The sequence below is a fragment of the Camelus bactrianus genome, chromosome 21 (assembly GCF_048773025.1).
Source record: "Camelus bactrianus isolate YW-2024 breed Bactrian camel chromosome 21, ASM4877302v1, whole genome shotgun sequence".
Taxonomy (NCBI): Eukaryota; Metazoa; Chordata; class Mammalia; order Artiodactyla; family Camelidae; genus Camelus; species Camelus bactrianus.
In genome coordinates, this window is record NC_133559.1 from 1019295 (window position 1) to 1035978 (window position 16684).

The following is a 16684-nucleotide window of genomic DNA, read 5'->3' on the forward strand; positions in this document are numbered from 1 at the left end:
GATAGCTCTCAACCATCCGCACAGCAGAATTTTAAGCAACCAGCCCCTCTAGCGAACAAGGTCATTTCAAAGATAAAAATACCCACTCTCTGGTCCCTGCTGCCTGCCCGCTCCCTTCTGGCTGGCGGTTCAAAGGAAGACGAGGGCAGGATGGGGCCAGCGCAGCCTTCAGCCCAACACCCTGCTTCCCTGGGGCTGGTGGCCATCCCCCATGGACCCTCCTCTGTCCTCATCCATTTCGAGGGCGAGGTGGCTTCTCCTTGTTCTGTGGCCACACAGCTTGGCCGGCCACAGGATGTGGTGGCTTTCCACTCGAGAGCGGAGTTCTGGTCATTCAGAGAGCTGCTTCTCCCAATGAATCCACCTGCACCCTCCCCCTGCTCCCTTGTACAGAGAAGCCTGGGCCTCCCAGAGGGATGACAACACTGAGGGGGGGGGGCGCTGGCTCTGCACCATAGAGCACATGAGGAAACTGAGGCCCAGAGAGGTCAAGTAACCAGCAAAGCTGGACCCAGGCCCGGGCAGGCAGGTTCCTGCCTCTCAGGACAGCTGGGGCCGGAGGGTTCCCACTAGAAGCAGCAACACTGGAGAACTAGCCACCAGCAGCTGACGATGCTCGCAACGTCTGAAAATGAAGACAAGACCCCAAGTACCTCCTGGCCTGTTTTTGGAGCTCTGGGGTTGCCAGGTCGCAGATGGGGTGAGGGGACCTAGTGTGGGTGCAGTGACGAGGCCTAGAGATAATAGGCCCTTTGCACATTCCGGGGCTCGCACTCCAGTGTTTATAAAGTCCTTGCGGGTCCAGCACCTCAGCAGGTTTGCAGTGTGTGCCGAGGGCCTCCGGGCAGCAGGGGGCTTGGAGGCTTCCCTTCCGCCCGGTGCCGTGCGGGCGTCTCCCCAGGGCTTTGTGGCCATCTGCCTGGGGCCTTGACCGCTACAGACAGGGCAGCCTTGCTGCACCCACCGTGCAGTTGGAGAGAGGCACTGAGGCCCAGCCTCCCAGCCGGCTGATGTCACCTGCCCCTGAGCCCCTGTCATCTCAGCACCCTTCTCAGGCTGTGGGTCTGACCTGGGGAGGGTTCCTAGGAGACCCATGAGCAGATGCGGCCAGAATGGAGAGGCAGCGGCGAGCACCTGTGTGGGCCGAGCCCCGGTCTCTCTGAGGTGGCCAGGCCCACCCTCACACCGCGCAGATGGGGAACCGAGACTTGGGGCCAGTCACCCCCCAGAGCCAGGCAGGCTGGGGCAGGCCTTCACTTGTCCCCACGGGATGGGGAGGCGGGGGCAGCAGAGATGGACGGACAGACTCAGACAGGGAGTGGGCAGAGGTGCAGATGGACAGGGAGGGGCTGGGGAGCCACGAGGAGCACCGGGCCTGCGGCAAAGGGCCTGGTTGCACGCCCTGTCCTCACACACACTGGCCACTGGGCTGGGCGCTGCCCTTGGGGACACCGACCCTGCCGCCCCAGCACCAGCACGGCGGCCCCTACAAGATAAGAGCCCACGGGGCGTCTCTGGCTTTCCGGGCTGGCGATAAGTGTGGCCTGTTCAGGGTCTGATAGGGGGCGGCCACCACGGCGGTTGGCTGGCGGCTGCTTATCGGCCCATCGCTGCCCGCTGCACAGAAATGCCTATCTGTGGGGGCCGATAGGGAGCCCCCCAGCCCCCGAAGATGCGAATAGCGCTGGAAGCTCCACGGTGCACCCCAGCCCAAACCACGGCCCCCACAGCCACTGGGGGCCAGACCTTGCCCAGAGGCCTCTGCTTTCCTGTCTGTGAAATGGGGGTGGTGCTGCTAGCCCCGCAGGGTGGACGGGCCAGCGGAGGATGGCCGTGGCTGCCACCAACACGGGCGTGCCGCTCCCTTTGTTGCTCTGCGTCTGGGTCTCTCCACAAAGGGGGGGGGTCGCCTCGCACCTGCCGCCTGTGACTGCCCCGCACACTTGTCCCCATGGTCACTCTGTCCAGCTGCGGCTTCCTCAGCCCCACCGCCTGCCCAGGGGCCTATCAGGGTCCCACAGGCATCTGGGTTTCCCTGGAATTCGGGAGCCCGTGCCGGAGTCGTGCTGACCCAGTGTCTGGGGGCCTCGCTGCTACTCCATTCTAGAGCTGGGGAGACTGACGGGGTCAGAGCAGTCTGATCCCAGGGCCCCAGCCCCCACTGCACTGCCCCTGCGCCCAGAAAGGCCCTGCTGCCGGTCCCGGACCCCAGCAGGTGGGCGTCCGGCTCAGTTGTGCCGACTGGGCTGGGAGGGCCCCGTGCACATGGGGCCTGTGGCCCGTCTCTGGCCAGGCGCTCCTCGGTGGGGGTGGGCTTGCTGTTGTCGCATCCCGGCCCATCGCTGGGACCCTAAGGTGGGGTGGGGTGGGCAAGACATCGCTATGCTCAACCCGCTCCCAGCCTGGGGACGGCAGAGGGGGCCCCCAGCCTGCCATGCACAGGATGCTCCACACCCAGGCAGCACCACGGCCCACCCAGCAGGGAGAGGCTGTCAGAGAGCTCAGACTCCCGGTGGAGCAGTGTCGCCAACTCGCTTGTGCCCACCAGGCCAGCCCCTCCCTCCCTGGGCCCCAGACCCCCACCTATGGTGGGGCTGTGTTGTGTTAAATCAGCAGGGGTACTGGAAGGCACACAAGCCACCACCCCCACGCGGCACCACGCAGACACCACACGTCGGTCCCAGTACTCTTCCTGACTCCTTGGGATCCCAACGAGGGGTCCACACGGCCACTTGCATCGGACCTGGCAGGAGACCATCTCTGACACCCCGAGAGGTCACAGGGGTCCCCTCTGCCCTGGTGAAGTCTTCCCTGACCCCCCAGCACGGTGAGGCCCTCACATGTGCTTCCTCCCCACTGGCTACCACCCTCACTTGTGTGAGGGCAGCTCCAGGTCAGTGCACAGCAGGTGCTCAGTACATGCTTGCTAGGTGTGCCCACACGCCTGGCCTGGGTGTGCAGCCTCGGTGCCGCCCTCCATTCGCCAAGGACCACGCCCTCCCTCCTTCACCCAGCAGCTCCCATGGGACCGCCCTCAACGACCAGTGCCCTGAGTGGCAGCCCTGGGACCCCACCCCCAAGCTGCCCTGGGTCCCCCAAGTGGCACTAGTTCTAATTAGGAATCACAGAAAGAGCAGACACGCCCAGCCTGCCCTGTGCTCATAAGTGGGTGGAACTGGGGAGCTGCTGGGAGGGGACATCTGGTGGGCCCTCCACAGTCAGAATTCTGGCAACCTGGGCAGGGGGAGTGCTGGGAGGTGAAACCTCCGTCAGAGACACTCCCTGTGGTCCAGGGCCTGGCAGACTGGAGCCACCTCCCTCCCACGTGCTGCAGCCACTCCAGGGGTGGGTCCTCTCCCGCCCTGCACAGACCTGAGCTCCTGGCCTGGCTGGGAAGGCCCGGGCATCCTGGTGGCTCCAGACACACACCCCTACCTCCCTGCCTCCTGCTCGGGCTGTTCCCATCTCCCACATGCCCTTCCTCGCCCTCACAGCCTGCACCGCTCGCCCAGCCAGGCCGGACTCTGCCGCCTGAGATCATCGGCAGCTTGTCTGCTGCGCGGGGCCTACCTCCAGGGAAGCCGCTGGCCCCACAGGCCGGCTGGACGTTGAAACAGGCAGCGCTGGGCCCGGTGGTTCACTATCGACCTCCCTGGCCAACAGGCCAGGCCTGTCCCACCCAAGCCATCAGGGTGGCCGACTCCCAGGACTCCCACAAGGCAGGGCCCCCAAGCCACCCAGGAGAGGTGATGCTGGCAGACCCCGAGTGCAGGCGTGCTTACCTGGCCCACCCCAGGGGCTGCTGGCCTCCTCCTCCTCCGCCTCCAGCCTCGTCTCCGGCTCCTGACTCTCCATCTCCTCGGGGCCTCCTGGGGACATGGGGGGCTGTGGCAATGGCCGGGGTGGAGAACTAGCGTCTGCAGAAGGGAAGACACCAACATGTTCCACTGAGCCTCTGGGCACCAAGTCGCCGGCTCTCCCTACTCTGTGGCCGGGAAGGACACCAAGGCCCAAGGCCGCCCCCCAGGCTTGCTCTAAGCAGGGGCTGGCCTTACTTCCCAACTTCCGCCCGCCTTGAGAAGCCCTCGGCCTGCTCACCGGCTGCGGCAGCTGCCGTTAATGATTAGAGCGCAGGGTGGCCTTCCCGGCACGCCCAGGCCAGCGGGCACACGTGCGGCCCCGGCTCGCCGGGCTCCCCGGCCGGCAGCGGGGGCCCCTCCGCCAGGCCCCGCACCCAACTCCAGCCCAAAGGGCATATTTGCCTTCCGCACCGGCCCGATAACCACCGCGGTCCCCGGTCGATGAGCTCCCATAGCAGCCCCCCTGGTGACGTCACGCACCCGGCAGATTATTAATCCCCAAGATAAGGGCCGTGATTAACATCGAATAAATCAATCACACAGTATAAAAGTCCTATTATTTTTGGCTATAAATCAAGTGGCTGGCACCCGAGCTCCAGCCACTGCGCGGGAGCCGCGCTGGGCCCGCCTGACAAGCAGATACCGCTCCCGCCGCCTTATCGCGCCCATCGGCGCGTTATCACCGCGGCCTGTGCCAGGTGCAGCCCCGCTTGTTTTTCTCCAGCTCCTCCCCGCCCCGCCCCCACCCCCACCCCAGCAGCCCGGCTCCCAGATCAGATAAGGGGCCAGGCTCCTGGGGGCAAAGTCCACCCAAAACCAGCCATTGCCCTTTTGAGAGCGCCGCCCCCCCCACCCCCGTCAGTGCGCAGCACCGGATGGTGATGGTGACAGTGATGGGGCCCCCACTGCCTGGGCCACCGGACAGGTACTCCCCCAGTTACGGATGTGAAAGCCGACAGGCTAGGGAGAGGCTGCCTGCAGCATGGTGGTGGTGACAATGACTGCAGAGATAGTGAGGCCTACAAACAAGCCCCTGAGGCCAGGCCCCTGACCCTCCACCCTGCCCGCTGTCCCGGAGGAGCCAAGGATGACTGGAGGCCCGGCTCTGGGTTCAAGTCCCTCTGGCCTGGCCTCCTTCTCACTGCACTGCCCTGGTGACCCCAGTGGGCCTGACACTGGGGAAAGGGGCACGGGCCAGCAGGTGTCAGAGGATGGGGCTTGCTGGGCACCTGTGGCCATCCTGAGGCGACTGACGCTCTGACATTGGGACATTCTGGGGATGGGGTCCACAGGGAGAAGCCCCCTGTCTATCTGGGATCTCGGCCCCCCAGTCCCAGCCCTGAGGGGCTCTCCCGCTGTCCCCTGTCTGTCCCACCTCAGGGCCTTTGCATGTGCAGATGTGTGCAGCACAGGCTCCACATGTCCTTCTCTGCTCAGTGCCGCCCCTACCCCATCTCTCCTTTGCTCCTGGTCAAGCCACCCACTTACCACCCTCCTAAACAGTCCCGCTTGTGGCCATGTCTCCCCTATTGGACTATGGCCCAGGGCTAACTCAGCTTCTGTGCACAGGGCTTGGAGGGTACTGGATGGGGTGGGAGCTCGCTGCCCACTGCCGACAGGGGGGATGGGGCAGAAGGGGGCTGGGGGCTCACGGCAGGTGACCGGGCAGAGCCCAGACCTCTTGTCCTCCCTCCATGAACCCCTCAGCCTCAGCTCCATCTTCTGGAAAACAAGGGTGAGGCTACTGACCTCCCCCACTGCCTCCAGCTCAGTGAGGCCCCTCCTCCTGGGGTCTTCGGGGGGCACAGCCAGCCCGAGAGGCTGGCCCAGCTTCGAAGTCCCGCCAGGGACCCGGCTGGAGCAGGCCTCCTGATGCCAAACTAATTCACTCTCTGGTGAGCTTGAGGGTCTCTCCTTCCAAGCCCTGTTCTCAGCTTCAGAAGTGCGCCCCTACCCCCCAGGGAGACCGCTACCAGGAGGGCCCAAGGAGAGGCTCCAGGGGCCCGAGGGGGGCAGACAGAGGGGAGAGGGGCCAGCCTCAATCCAGACTTCGGGTCAGATCCTGCTCAAGTGCTTGCAGGCTGTGTGACCCTGGCCGAGTCACTTAACCTCTCCGGGCCTCATTCCCGTCTGTAAAATGGGCTGAAGTGCCCTAACAGGAGAACCTGCTATGTACTGAGCAGCACGTGTGCTGAGGCAGATGACCCTGTTTCACAGTGGGTACACCGAGGCTGGGGGCCGTGATCCTCCCGAGGTCACTCGGTGCCCTTATGACTCCCCGACAACTCTGGACTAGACCTTCCCCATCGGGCCTCGCTCTCCCCTCCTGCACCACGAAGACCCTCCGAAAATGTGTGTGTCACCTCTTCCAGGCCCTCTCAGACCCCTCCCTGGCCCCAGTGGGCATAGCCAGCCCACAGACACCCGCAAGCTCATGCCCATCTCACAGGTGTGGAAACTGAGTCCACAGTGGGAAATGGTTCCAGCAACGTCACAGGCGAGGAACGGGGAAGGGGTGGGGGTGCCAGAGCCTGGTCTGTCGCACCCGCCACCCAACTTGCCTGGGCTGGAAGGGCTCTGGAGCTCCGGCTGCCCCGTGGTCTCCGGCTCCAGTGGCTCTGGGAGGCTGGTGTCCACGGCCTGGGCCTCTTCTCTGGCCTCCATGTCTCCGAGGGAACCTGCGGACACAGCCCGAAGGGAGTCGTGAGGCGGTGTCTGCTCACGGCGCACCCCCGCCCGCCGGTCTCCTGACCCCTCCCAGCACAAGCACAGCCCCGGTACCAGGCACAAGGGGGCACGGGCAGGGCTCGGCCGCCCCGCATGGTCAGAGGTCAGAGTCCTCAAGGGGGCGGCCATTAGCATGGGGGCGACCTCAGGGTTCCCCAAGACTTGGTATGTGAACCTCACCCTTGTATCAACCCCAACCCCTGCACCGGTTCCAACGCCTGGGGGTCACCCTGCCTCCCACCCAGCTCACCTCCTCTGCAGCCTCTGCTGGCCCCGCGGACCACTCTTCCCTGGACGACGCTCCCAGCCCCTCCCCTCTGCTCCAAGCGTGGGAGCAGCACCGGCCTCCTCTGGGCCGGGGCCCCTGGGGGCTGCAGGAATGCAGGTAGGCACTTGGGCTTCGCGGGGCCCTGGTGCACATCCACAGCCCTGGGCCTCTGCACAGCTATGCCCTGTGCCCGGGACCCACCTCCAGGAAGCCCCACACTCAGGTTCAGTTCTGGGAGCTTGTAGGGGGCAGGCCTGGGGTGGGGGCTGACAAACAGGAAGTGCTCAGAGAACCTGATTAAAGGAATAAGTGGTTGATGGGGCACAGGTGGGCGCACAGGTGTCTGCATTCAGCCTCTGGGGCTGGAGCCAGGCAGGCCTTGGGCCCCCTAAATCCAACCTTCCCTTGAAGGCTTGTGCAGGAAGTGCCCCATGGAGCCCACCCCACAGTGAGAGGGCAGACCGAGTGCAGGCGGCCTGAGCCCAGACCACCTGGGAGGGTCAGAGGGACCCGTGCCAGCGCGGTGGGCAGAGAGAACAGTGGAGAACCGCTGTCTGTCCTCAGCCTGCTGCGAGAACTCCCTCGTGCTCCGCTCCATCGCTCTCAGCTGGGTCCTCGGGCCCAGACAGGTCCTGGGGGTGGGGCTGCCTCCTGCCCCATCACCTTCCCCAGCTCCACCTGCCCTGCCTCCAGCACCCCGAGCTCCCAGCCGGAGCCCTCTGAATTCTGTCTAGTTCTGGACCCACAGACCCACGGACCCACGCATCCCAGCCTCCCCGGGACACCGCGGAGCTGTAATTACAGGAGGCAGCGGGTGGGCTGGCACTCCCCTCCCCTCCCCGTGGCCGGGCTCAGACCACACCGGCCAGCCCTGGGTTGAGCTGCATGCTCTCTCGTTCATGTGCCCACACGAGCAGGCTCCGTGGAGGGCTGGGTGCACCCCAGACCAGCCGGACTCGTGCCCCCGGGGCAGGCGGGAGGCCTGACCCTCTGTGGCCTCTGGCACGTACTGGGCCTAGCCTCTGGCCTGTGGGGCCAGCCCAACCAGGCACTGCCGGTCACCGTGGCCCTGGCGGACAGCACACAGGCCTGGGGTCGGCCTGATTGCGGCCTTTTTCTAGAAGCCCTGGTGTGCCCGTGCCTTGCTCAGAGCTGGAGAGGGGATGCCCTGGAGCTGCGGGCCCCTTGTTGATGCCATGGTGCTTCAGGACCTCGGGTACCAGCTCTGGAGAATGGGCGAGAAGCCCCTGCTTCAGGGGCTGCAGGGAGCAGGGCCCTGGGGCACACAGCTGATGCTTCCCCCACTCACCCAGGTGGGCCTCAGCCACCCAGGGAGGCCCAGAGCTCACGGCGGGTACGTTTATGGGAGAACAAAGACACCCGCTCCGCACAAAGCGTGACAGGAGCGTGGAGAAAGGCTGCGGCTGCGGCGATTATCCTGATGCCGCTAATTCATCCAGCACAATCAACCGGCTCTGATAGTGCAGGAGACAGCTGCCAACTGGCAAGCGGCTGGGGGCCCACAGGCAGGATGTGCCGGGGTGTGACCGGGCAAATCCCGCCCCGTGTCCGACTCAGCCCACTAGAGCCCCCGTGACACTCCCAGGGCCACACGGGGGCACCTGGGTCCCTGCTCCAGCAGGGGCTGGACAGGAAGGTTTCTCCACTGGTGGGGTGACAGTGCTAGGAAGGACCCTGCTTGGCCCCTGTGGGACCCAATCTGCCCACCCATGGCCAGGCAGATGGTGCTCTGGCTGTGTGACCGCGGGTAAGTCACACCACTTCCCTGTGCTCAGAAACCTCAGCAGCTCCTGCCCCCCAGGACGATGTTCACCTGTGCTGAGCTGTGCTCAGGGCCGGGCGTCACCACCACCAGTCACCACCACCCACCTCCCAGCAGGGCCTGGGGGGTGGGCCTGCCTGCCCTGCCCTGCCCTGCCCCGCCCTGCCCCATAGCCCGTGTGGAAGGTATGTGCGGGGAGGGGCGCAGTCCTGGGCAGGCAGATGGGGTGCACAGAGGAACTGTGGAGGGCAGTGGGAGGCGGGCCCTGATGCCAGTCACGAAGGGCAGGTGCCCTGGGAGCCCCCTCAGCACCCCAGAGGGGTGTCACACTCACTTTGCAGGTGGGTCAACGAAGGCCCAGCAAGGTGGACTGACCTGCCCACGGCCCTCGGCCGGAACCCCCTCAACACGCTGCCCTCCTGGACTCTGATCAGGCCATTGCCTTCCTCTGCACCAGGCATTCCTCATGCCTCCCCTACCCCACGGACGACCTGGGGTGAGGGCGACACTGGCCCTGTTGCCTGGCGGGGTGAGAGGACCGGGCACAAGGCCGAGCACCTGGCTGGGGGTATCCATGGGTGATGATGGTGGTCAGGGAGGCCGGGGCAGTGCTGGGCGCGGCCCCCGCTGCCCGGAGCCCCCTGGTTATCACGGCAAGCAGACGCCCCGCAAGCCAACCCGTCTCCCGCTCGTTAAGCCGGACGCCGAAATGGAAATGGAAACATAATAGCTATTTGATTGGGGGTGAGATATTTTGCATATTGGCTTGGCACTGATAGCGGAATTTCATCAACTCCCTTTTTTCATGCTTTAAAACTGCATTACGGAGACAGGCTCCGTGCCGCACGATGATCCCGAGTCCCTCCCAAGTCCTGGGCTGGCGACTATTAACAGCCCTCCTGCCTCTGATGCCGAGGCAGCTGGGGGTCCTCCTGCCCCAAAGACACTGGAGCTGTGGCCGAGGAGGGGACGAAATCCCCTGACCGTGGCCCCTGGGTGGACCTGTCTGGCAGGGTGCAAAGGGGGTGGCTGGGAGCACTGGACGGGCGGGAAGCCCCCGCTGGCACCTGCAGACTGTGCCCACCCCCTGCCTGGCCCCTGCTCCCGACCCCGAGTGTGGGTCTTTCCCCGAGGCCCCGCTCTGCGCCTGCCCGTCTCACAGCCACTTACGCCTCTCGGGGAAGGTCCTTGTATTCCCGGCGCACAGAGGAGGAGCAGCGGTGCGGGCACCTGCCATGCCTCTTCCTGTGTCTGGGTCCGATCCTGACCACAGGCCCGCTGGTGGGGTGGACTGTGGTGGGCATGCGGCCCTGCTCCTTCCCCACGTCCTGGCCTGCCCGGGGGGCTGTAGAGCTGGGAGGGTGGTGCTGGGCACAGCCTGCAGTGTGCAGCCCTGAGCACCACGGTCTCTTCTCAATCACTTGCTCACTCCTCATTCTTCATTCACTCATGAAACCGCCCCTGAGTCAATCTCCCTGCACCAGGCCCTGGAGACCCCGCAGTAGCCAAGACACACCCTCCAAGAAAGAAACACGAACAATGCCAAGTGTGGCCACAGCTACGAAGGAGAGGTGGAGGTGCCAGTCAAGGAAGGCTTCCTGGAGGAGGTGATGAGTGATGATCTAGAGCAAGACAGAAGGTTGCCTGCAACTGAGGAGAAGCATTCCAGGCAGAAGGAACAGCAGGACACCGGGGCCCACGGCCTTGTGCAGGCCACACCTCCCTGAGCCTGGTCTCCTCACAGAAAGGGGGCTTGACAGCAGCCTGGGGTCAAGGGTCAGCCAGGCGGTGCTGTGGGTGCTGAGCACAGACCTGTGGTTATTGTTATAACTTGTTATTCTTTCCACTCTCCAGGGAGGTGCTGCACCTGCCCCTCTGGATGGGGCTGCAGGGCCCAGGGGCCTGGCTGGAGGGAGCGGACTGGGGCACTGGGGCCTGGGGAGGCAGTGCGGGCAGGAGACAAAGACCTCCCCCAGGCTGGCCCTGGTCAGCTAGTGGGCGGGAGGGGGCATGGCGCTGCCAGGGAGGACCCTGGCCTCTGGGCGGCACACAGCAGCCGGATAAGGGCCCGATAACAGAGGAATTAGCAACAGATCCAGACTTTCCCACTGCCGGGCAGCGGGGCAGCTCGGGCCATGGTGGGGACACCCCACTCTCCCTGCTTGGCACCCCCAGCAGACTGGGCTGGGTCTGAAGCCTGACCTCGCGGCGGCGGCGGTGGACCGTGAGACCTCTGGTGATGGGGCCCCACCCAGGCCCCAGTGGACAGGACTCATGCCAGGCTGGGAGGGTCTCTGGTCCAGCTGGTGCCTAAGGACGAGGAAACCAAGGCACTGCACACAGAGGCAGCCTGGCCCAGACCGCCCGTTGGCTGCCTCCTGCCCTGCGGCCTCACCTCTCGGCCCAGGCCCCTGGGGCCGAGTGACTGGTGCTTCATGCCCGCTTCTAACCAGGAGCCAAACAATTCCAGGCAGAGGCAGATGGAGAGAAGCGGGCAGGGGTGGAGAGCCCTCAGCAGGGAGTAGGGACAGGGAGCCCAGTGTACGGGGCCTTGGTGAAGGGCAGGGATGTCCCACGCCTCACAGCCTCAGGCCTGGCAGAAAGGTGCAGGTTCTGGGCCCAGGGAATGTTACCAAGGCCTAGGAAGAGTCCCATTGGATCAGAGCTTCTTAAAAACTGAGGACACTTAGGGAGGTGGGTTCCCCAGAGCTAACACAGGCACTGCGGGAGGAGGCTGAGGGACCGGAGGCCTCCTGGGCGCCTGAGGGTCCTCTCCTGCCCACCCCCCTGCTAGGACGCTGAGGCCCAGCATGAACGTCAGACAACCTCGGTGGGTCCACCTCGTGTCCACTCCCTCCAAACGTGGCCTGATGCTGCCCACTTCTCTCCCTACTGCTGCCCACGTGGGTCCAGGCCCATCAGCACTGGCCCCTCTTGGCTCCCAGGGCCCCACCCCCAGTCCCTCCACTGGCACCCCCAGGAATGATGACCAAAGTCCTTCTGTCGCCCCCACCCCTACAGCCACAGGGCCTTGACCCACGCTGTGCCTCTGTGTGCTAAGGGGGTACTGACGGCTGTGAGGACAAGACTCAGGATCCCAGCCGAGCCCAGAAGGGTCTCTGGGCCCCGGGAGGCTCAGGTTGGGAGGGGCCCTGCAGGTCCCCACTGTGACCCACCAGTGGCCCTCATCACCCCAGGATCAGTCCCCACTGACAGCCAGGGCGACCACAAAGAGGACGTTGGTGAGAGAGTCTTGGTTTATTTGAGCAGGTGGCCTGCCCCACGGAGGGGAGGGTGAGCATCTGAACTGTATGTGTGCTGGGAGCCTGGGCCCAGACAGCCTCCCATGCTGGTCCTGCCCCCTGACTGTGGGAGTGGCCCTGGGACAGTGGAGACATGGGCTGAGCAGCCTAACCCCCGACTTCTCTTGGGTGGCGCTCGATGCACCCTGCAGCAGAGGCTCACTGCTCCTCCCAGAGGAGTGGACACAAGCCCAGACTCTCTGCCTCTCAGGCCTTGGGGGTCAGGCCCCCGTCACGGCTGCAGCTGACTGTTGGCTTGTCTGCCTTTGCTGCCAGGCTGTGAGCTGGACCTGATGCATGCAGCTTCCTAGCCCCGCATGTGCGCAGGCCGAGCCCAGAGGTGCTGGGGGACCCGCTGTCCCAAGTAAGCCAGGCCGACCACCGTCACAATGCCCTCTGGGTCGTCTGAGGGCCTGGGGAGCCTGCGGCACAGAGGAAGAACCTGGGTGCTCAGAGCAGGGCCCAGCAGAGGCCCCATCCTCCAACAAGCAAGAGTGCTGTGACCTACTTCGGCATTGAACAAATTAAACGTTTTATGGAGCAATCATTCACACACAATAAAACACGTGCTGTCAAGCGTCACTCAGCTTCTGGAGGTGTGTTCACTGAAAGCTGGGCGGGACAGTCCCATGTAACCCAAGGAAGACGCAGGCCCTCTGTGGGCCAGGCTCAGCCAGGGAAACGCCCACAGACCAGCCCATACCTGCTTCTCTCTGAGAGCTTCAGGGGCATCAGGGGCTCAGACTCTGGCATCGACCCCCTTTCCCAGCCAGTCCCCCAACACCCGCAGCGGGCCAGCCGTGCACCCTGCTCCACTGTGACCGTCCTGGCCTCCCTGTCCCCCTGCAGACCCCTTCCCTCCTGCCCTGTGAGGGTGTGGAGGGGAGACCTGGGTGCGAAGGACAAAATGAAACATTCCTCCAGGAGACGGCGGACGGGGGACAGGGGACGGGGTAAGACTGGCAAGCCGGCTCCTGGGGATCCGCTGTCCCGAGTCCCCAGGCTCCTGTGTGACGGCTGAGCTGAGGGCCACCTCCCAGGGCCCAGGACTCACACTGCCTGGACACCCAGTTGTCAGCGCCTCCACTCCTGCCCTCAGGCACAGACCCTAAGACTCACTCGCGGTGCAAGTGATTGCCGACCCCCGTCCCCCCGCTGTGCTTGGCTTGCTGGTGGTGCTCACCAGAACCCTTGCGCCGATCCCCCCACCCCCGTCTTCTGCTTGGGTGGTCTCTCAAACTCTGACTGCGGGCCGAGGCCCACCATGACCTGACCCATGCCAGCACCTTCCCTCCCTGGCTCTGGCGAGGCCGTCCTGGCCTGAACGCTCACCCGGCTGGCACCCCCGACTTCTCACAGCACGACTACTCCACCATCACGTTCTCCGTGTGCGCCCCTGAGAGAGCAGGGCACCCCCAGCCTGGAACAGCACCGGCACACAGTAGGGGCTCAGGGAATACTGGTGACCACGTGACAGGGTGGGGCTCAGAGCCACCATTGGATAGGGGCTGGGGTGAAGTGGTGGGGGACCCGGGGGAGTCTGGTGTGGTCCCAGACAGGAGCCTGGGGTCTCAGCCTGCATGTTGGGGGTGTGTGACCAGGGACGGAGCCCCAGGAACAATAAGAGTGCCACTGCCCCCCACCAGCAGAAGATAAGCTGCTGGCCCTGCCTGGGACCTCCGAGGCCTGGGTGAGTGTGGGGGGCTCCAAGCTGGGAGGGACAGGATGTGGGGAGATAGGGCGCTGACACCCAGGGGGTCCTACACCCGTATGCCACCCGCAGCCACCATCACTTTCTTCTCTGGCCAGCCTGCAACCTACGGGTAGAACTTACGGAGCTTAACTGCCCCAGCCCCACGGCCACACCCAGACTCCCTGCCCGCATCACCCCTTGGAGCCACACAGGGCCGGAGGGACCATGAGCAGCGCTCAGGGCGGCCTCTGCACCAGGCCCCGTTCTAGACAATGGCCCGTGAGGGACTTTTGAGGCTCGTAATGACCCTGACAGTGTTACCCCCTCATACAGATGGGAGACCGAGGCACAGAGAGGTCAAGAAGCTTGCCCAAGGCCTCACAGCTAGGAGAGCGGACAGACTGCTCCCACACCTGCTGCCCCTGGTGATAGAGGTGGGGGTGTCTGCTCCTGGGGGATCCTAGGCCTGAGGCCTTACCTCTCCCCTCACTGCCTCAGTTTCCCTTCCTGGCTCTGCATCACAGACAGACTGCGGCTCTGAGAAGGCCTCCCTCCCATTCAGGCACCACCCCTCGTCCCTTCCCTAGGAGTCACTGTGGGATTGCCATTTGTCCCCCTCTGACTGTCTGTTCCTTGAGGCCAGAGCCTGGCTCTGTCTGCTGCTCACTGCATGGCCTGGCCCAGGGCCCCCTCTCTGCCATGTGGGGGTGTTCACCTGCCTCCCTAGCTGTGATGGGGGGGTCAGCAGGGCTGTGAAGAGGTGGGCACCAAGGACCCCCTCCCTACGGGAGCTGGGGCTCCCTCCGGCTCAGACCCCAGGACACTTGTGCACAGCCCTCAACAGTTTAAGCTCTGCCAGGTCCCTCATCAGCAGTAGCCTATGAGGAAGCCAGCTCTGCTGTGTAGATGGGGAAACTGAGGCAGAGAGCAGCCACACCAGCCTCCACCCAGGGCCATCACGGGCTGCTGGCCACCTGCCCACATGGCTATCCAGGACAAGGCAGAACTGAGACAGTGCTAGGCTCTGGGACACATGGCTCTGAGCCCAGGGAACCTCCCAGGCCTTAGTTTACCCATCCGGCAAATGGGTATAAACCCACCAACCTTACAGCGCTGTTGTGAGGGTCGGTGGGAAAGGGTTTTGCAGCAGGTACAGATGCCTCCCAGTGTGACTCCCAGGAGCACTGTGACTTCTTCCCCCAGGGTCCTGCATGCGTGCCCGCCACATGCTGGGTTAGCCATGACCAAACAGGTCCCCGATGGGGGTGAGCGGTCAGAGTGGGGGGTGGACACACTTCAGACATCATGAAGGGCCAGGATGGGTGCAGGATAGAAAGCGGTGGGTGGGCAGTGGAAGAAGTCACTGAAGGCTTCTTGGAGGAGGCGCTATTTAAGCTGTGAGCAGGGAAGAAATCCAGGCAGGCAGAACTGCCAGTGCAAAGTCCCAGAATCTGGAAAGAGTTTGGAAGGTTTGGGTGCTGCAGCTGAGGACAGCGTGGGTGGAGAGGCCGAGGGGCTGGGGCACAAAGGCAGCTGGCCTGGGGTTTATTCTCGGCACCGTGGGAAGCTAAGCACAAGAATGTGGACGCTGGATGGCAAGGAGGGCCCTGGCCTGTGGCCTCTGTGGCCTAGCCACCACCTCCAGGCAGTCCCCAGCTCTGTGCTGCCTCTTTGGGCCGCCTCAGGAGCCTCCCCTGCCTGGAGCCTGCCCCCTCTCTCGGGCCAGGGCCAGTGGGCCGGTCCCCAACCTGGGTCCCTGGGGGCAGGGGCCCAGGCGGGGCGAGGCAGAGAGAAAGGGGAGGCGGAGGAGGCGGGAAGAAAGCGCGGGGCCTGAGAAAGCCCAGCCCGGCTGATAGGGGAGAGATTGGTTTCAGCCGGAGCTGCGGGCCTGCCAAGTCCACATCCTATCGACGGCCAGCCCTTACTCCACATTCATCAGCGCTGAACTCGGAGACTTTATCAACGGGAGAGGTTGGCGCCATCTCTGGGCCTGGCCACTCCCGGCCCTCCGATGGGCCCGATAGCCGCTGACAGATTACCCGAGATTGTTTCACTCCCGAGAACCGATTACTAATGCTCCGGGGTGGGGGTGCGGGCCGCGTGGCCCGGGTGGGGTGGGGAGTGGCCCGGCGGCCAAGAGCACACTTGGGGTGTGTGGCAAAGACCCCGGGCGTGACGGCGGGGGGAGGTGGCAGGGGCGAGGGCGGCAGTCAAGGCCACGGCGTGCGGCAGGGGCGGCCGAGGCCACGGCAGAGAACCATGAGTGCGAAGGTGGCCGGGAGAAGGAGACGGGGAATAGTGCCCGAGAAAACGGGGGCCGCAGGCTGTGGCGTGACGCTGTCTCCAGATGGGCCGATAAGGGCTGACAGATGGAAGCGGGGGGCCGCGGCTAATGGAGCCATCGCCGCACGGCCTGCTCGTCAGATGGATGGAGGCAGATTGCTTCCGGGAAGGGGACGGGGCTCCAGTGTGACAGGGCCCTGCCATCTGATAGGCAGGGGCTGGAGACCCCGAGGGGGGACAGGCCAGGCGCCAGGGCCCTCCTCGGCTCTCACCCCCAGGGCAGCGGCCTCTCAGGGCCTGTGGCCAGGCACTAGGAGGGCAGGCCTGCCCGGGCTCGTTGCAGACCCAGCCTTCGGGCACGACTGCCCTGGGTCCTGCACTGGGGCCACTGTGACAGGGCCCTCGCATCACGAGAACTCCAGGCTCCACTCTGTGCTCCGGGTTTCATTCATGCCATGGTGCTGTGGCCCTGGGGTGGGGGGTGGGGGTGGTTATCTCTCCTCCTCCAGGCAGGCCTTCCTGATGCACTGCAAGTCAGGAGTGGGATGTTCACTGGGCCTGGGAGACTCTAGTGTCCAGACTTGAAGCCACTAGCCCAGGCAGTTCCCCAGCGCCCTGGGGATGGTGTGCAGCAGGGAGGAAGGAAGGGGCAGGGTCCTTTGGACGGGCCTCCCCCTGGGGGATGTGGTTGGGTTCCAAGCAGCAGACCTTCTCTATTTCTACTGAACAGACTGGGAGACTGAGGCCCCAAGTGGAGAGGCTTTCCTG

General features: G+C 64.7%; 1 protein-coding gene across 7 annotated transcripts in view; it reads right to left on the bottom strand.

Moving 5' to 3' along the window:
* The window catches only part of ZFPM1 (zinc finger protein, FOG family member 1), a 65349-nt gene that overhangs the window by 33560 nt on the left and 15105 nt on the right, over positions 1-16684 (bottom strand). Inside the window, exons 1-3 of one of the 7 annotated variants that reach the window (XM_074349265.1) lie at positions 9809-10372; positions 6422-6538; positions 3783-3917 (exon numbers count right to left, since the gene is read on the bottom strand). In XM_074349265.1, coding sequence (XP_074205366.1) covers positions 3783-3917; positions 6422-6538; positions 9809-9875 — 319 coding nt within the window. In that variant the 5' untranslated portion in view covers positions 9876-10372. Of the gene's footprint in view, positions 1-3782; positions 3918-4098; positions 4252-6421; positions 6539-6837; positions 8819-9808; positions 10373-16684 lie in introns of those variants that run through there. The other 6 variants (XM_074349261.1, XM_074349260.1, XM_074349262.1 and 3 more) reach the window with 6 other exon arrangements.